This window comes from Coffea eugenioides, chromosome 2, assembly GCF_003713205.1.
Source record: "Coffea eugenioides isolate CCC68of chromosome 2, Ceug_1.0, whole genome shotgun sequence".
Lineage (NCBI taxonomy): Eukaryota > Viridiplantae > Streptophyta > Magnoliopsida > Gentianales > Rubiaceae > Coffea > Coffea eugenioides.
This window is the reverse complement of record NC_040036.1, coordinates 40393632-40396702: the sequence shown is the minus strand read 5'-3', so window position 1 is coordinate 40396702 and position 3071 is coordinate 40393632. Positions and strand designations below refer to the sequence as shown.

Genomic DNA, 3071 nt, shown 5'->3' with positions numbered 1-3071 from the left:
AACACTTAGTGAAATCTCAAAATTTCATTTTGCCGGCCAGCAAAATTTTGGCTCTTCTCATCTCTCTCGGCAAACTATCTCTCAAAGCTCTCTGCCAAAATTTTCCTTTCCCCACAAAGTTTTTTCTGCTGAATCTCTCCGCAATCAAACTACCTTTGCTTCCCTATTGAAGGTATGTAATTGCATGGTTACTTTTTGCCATAAATTGTACAATTTTCTGATTTCCTGCCCCTGCTCTGTAAACCAACTGATGTGAAAATAATTAACTCCTGTAAGCTGCAATAAGATTCTGTGGTATGCTAGTTCAAGTTCGATACTGATTTTTCTTCTAAAAGTTGCTTCATTCTCAATCTTGTTTTCATGATTTTCTGTTTCGGCTGACAGGTAAGAACTATATATTAGTTGGCATGGTTCACAAGCCCAATTAATTATAATAGATGCAGAGCTAATCAAAGAATTACTAACCAACAGAGAAGGCGCTTACCAGAAAATGGATATGGAAGGCATTGCAAAGAAATTATCAAATTAATAGGTGAGCCGCTTATAACAAATAAGGGGAAAAAATGGGCAAAAGTACACAAACTGGCTAACCACTCATTCCTTGCAGAGAGCCTAAAGGTAAGCCTTCTTCTATGTTAATCACATCATGAGTCAAGAATAAGAAAGTTCGTTGTCCCATATATGAAAATGGGAAGTGAATTTGGCATATAATATTGCTCGAGTAATTCCCTATACATGATTTGCTTCTCATAAGAATAACCTTTTGCACAGAGCAAGGTACCAGAAATGATTGCTAGTGTCGAGGCGTTGCTGGAAAGCAAAGGTATCAGCTCTCGTCTTATGCCAAAAAAGCTCCTCTTGCCCTCTGCCCTGTACCCCGGCTTCTCCCACATAAGTGACCACTACCCTTTATACTGGATTTGTTGTCCATAACCTGTTCGATAAAATGTCAACCTTCTTTCCTTTGGTACTGATATTAATTTACTCAATAATATATAAACTAATAGAATTATTGTAATTAAGATGCTTTATCCTCTTTCATATCTGTGAGCGCATTTGATGTGTTTCTGTTGCTTTGACATATGCTTGTTTATTGCTGATCTCTTTCTTCAGTCTGTAATTAAGAAGAAGTATGGCCAAGATGCAACAAATGTTGGTGATGAGGGTGACATTGCTCTAATATCCAGGTTAGTTCATGGCATTTTGCTAATATGCTTCCTGTTCATTGTTCAATTCGGTTGTCATATATTTTACAACTTTGTGACTTTGACATTTCAGGAGAACAAGGAAGGTCTTGAATTGCTTAAAACAGCTATTGCTAAAGCTGGTTACACTGGTAAAGTAAGTATTGGAATGGATGTTTATACTGGTTACACTGTTCTTGAATGCTATGGGTATATGTTTTGCTGGTGAAAATGGAGCAGATGTCAAAGGCGGATGTTTGTATGGAAGCAGGCTGCATCCAAGCTTAGGGGTGTACAAGTTTTTACTTACACAGAGCTTGAGATTGCAACAAACAAATTTAGTGCAGCAAATGTGATAGGAAATGGAGGGTATGGGGTAGTGTATAGAGGGATTTTGAGTGATGGCACTGTGGCTGCAATTAAGATGTTGCACAGAGAAGGGAAACAATGAGGAACGTGCCTTTCGGTTAGAGGTTAGTGGACTTCATTTATTGCTAGTTTTCATATTATCCAATTTTTTAAGCTACATAAGCTTGTCAATTAAACTCATCTGTACACTCAATTGAAGATTTTTTTTTTGTTTTTTGGTATTTTCCCCTCTTTGGCTAAATACATTGGGGAATAAAGGGAAGTGGTGAGTGAGAATGGAAGTGAGATATTTGCCTAAAAAATTAATGGTACTTCTGGCATTGGTCCAGCCATTGCTTTCTTGAACATCCTAATTGAACTTATTTGATGGGTGCTTGTCTGTGGTATGGTTTATTTCAACAAGTCTGTATTGAAATCAGTTTGAAGAGTTTGAAATTGCTGCAGGTTGTGATTGGGATGGATGTGGCTGCTTCTGAGTTTTATGGTAAAGACAAGACTTATGATCTAAACTTCAAAGAAGAGGTATTGCTTTTTCACATTTTCTCCCCAGATTGTTATGTCAAACGTTCGAATTCATTGCTAAGCCAAAGGATAAAATTACATCTAGATTCATAAATTCTAGTCTTCTAAAAGGGGGTAATTTCAATCATGACATCTATCTTTTTGGTCATTCTTCTTCTTTATTTAGTATGTTTGCTGCTTTAGTAGTATGTTTGGTGATAGCAACTAGAAATTTCAGTGCAATGATGGCAACTGGATCAGTGTGTTATTCCAAAACCTTTTGATATACAAGAAAATATAACTTGCGTTATCACCTTTGCTTTTGCCAGTTAAGTTTTGCAAACCTGCTTGGTACCAAAATTTGGCTATTCAGCAATCAACTTTATTTCGAATGAAATGAATCCTGTTTGGTATCGTTACTTTACATTAGAACGTAATTGCTAGGTGCTGATATCTTTAATTTATTTTTTTATTTCTGGTCTTTCTTTGCAGAATAATGATGGCTCACAAAAGATATCAGGTTATGACTGAAGGCTCTCATTTCATTGGAAAGTTTGGAAGCTACTGCAAGTTCTTTCTACTTGCTAGGGATGAGAATATTTTAGTTTGTGCACAAGAGAATCTTTTAAGTTTGTGCACATGAGAATCTTTCAAGTTTGTATTTGTTAGGGATTTGTTATGTTAGTACTTGTTACTGACTTTTAGTTCAACAAATTATATTTGAGTATTGACTTTTGCTTTTAGATTACTATATGCATTCTGTTCTTTGGGATAATTTTACAAGTCCTTTGGGTTTCTGATTGACGGAATGTATAGCAGGGAGCACTACCTGCAGGTTGCTTCTATATCAAAAAAAAAAAGAAAAAAAAACTCCTGGCAGTTAAAAGTGTCAGCATAGAATTCGATATTCTAATGTTGTACTATACCTATCCTGACACTTTCAATTATCAAGAAAATGGATTTTTGTTGGCAGATGGGATGTTATAACAGCATAGTTTTCCTGACATGTTGAATAGT

The 3071-nt window shown here is 35.9% G+C and overlaps 1 protein-coding gene across 2 annotated transcripts; it reads left to right on the top strand.

Annotated features, from left to right (window-relative positions):
• Nucleotides 1-576: 576 nt before the first annotated feature.
• On the top strand, nucleotides 577-2790 carry LOC113763163 (probable LRR receptor-like serine/threonine-protein kinase At4g30520). 2 transcript variants are annotated; one of them, XR_003467310.1, is made up of 6 exons: nucleotides 577-618; nucleotides 772-823; nucleotides 1114-1187; nucleotides 1279-1341; nucleotides 1998-2075; nucleotides 2547-2790. XR_003467310.1 is itself a non-coding variant. In XM_027306898.1 (5 exons), the coding sequence occupies exons 1-3, from the start codon at nucleotides 1060-1062 to the stop codon at nucleotides 1633-1635; spliced, it is 402 nt and encodes a 133-aa protein (XP_027162699.1). In that variant the 5' UTR covers nucleotides 958-1059; the 3' UTR covers nucleotides 1636-1657; nucleotides 1998-2075; nucleotides 2547-2790. The 2 variants fall into 2 exon arrangements, 1 of the variants encoding a protein (XP_027162699.1); XM_027306898.1 differs by lacking the exons at nucleotides 577-618; nucleotides 772-823 and adding an exon at nucleotides 1425-1657 and having other exon boundaries at nucleotides 958-1187.
• Nucleotides 2791-3071: the final 281 nt, after the last annotated feature.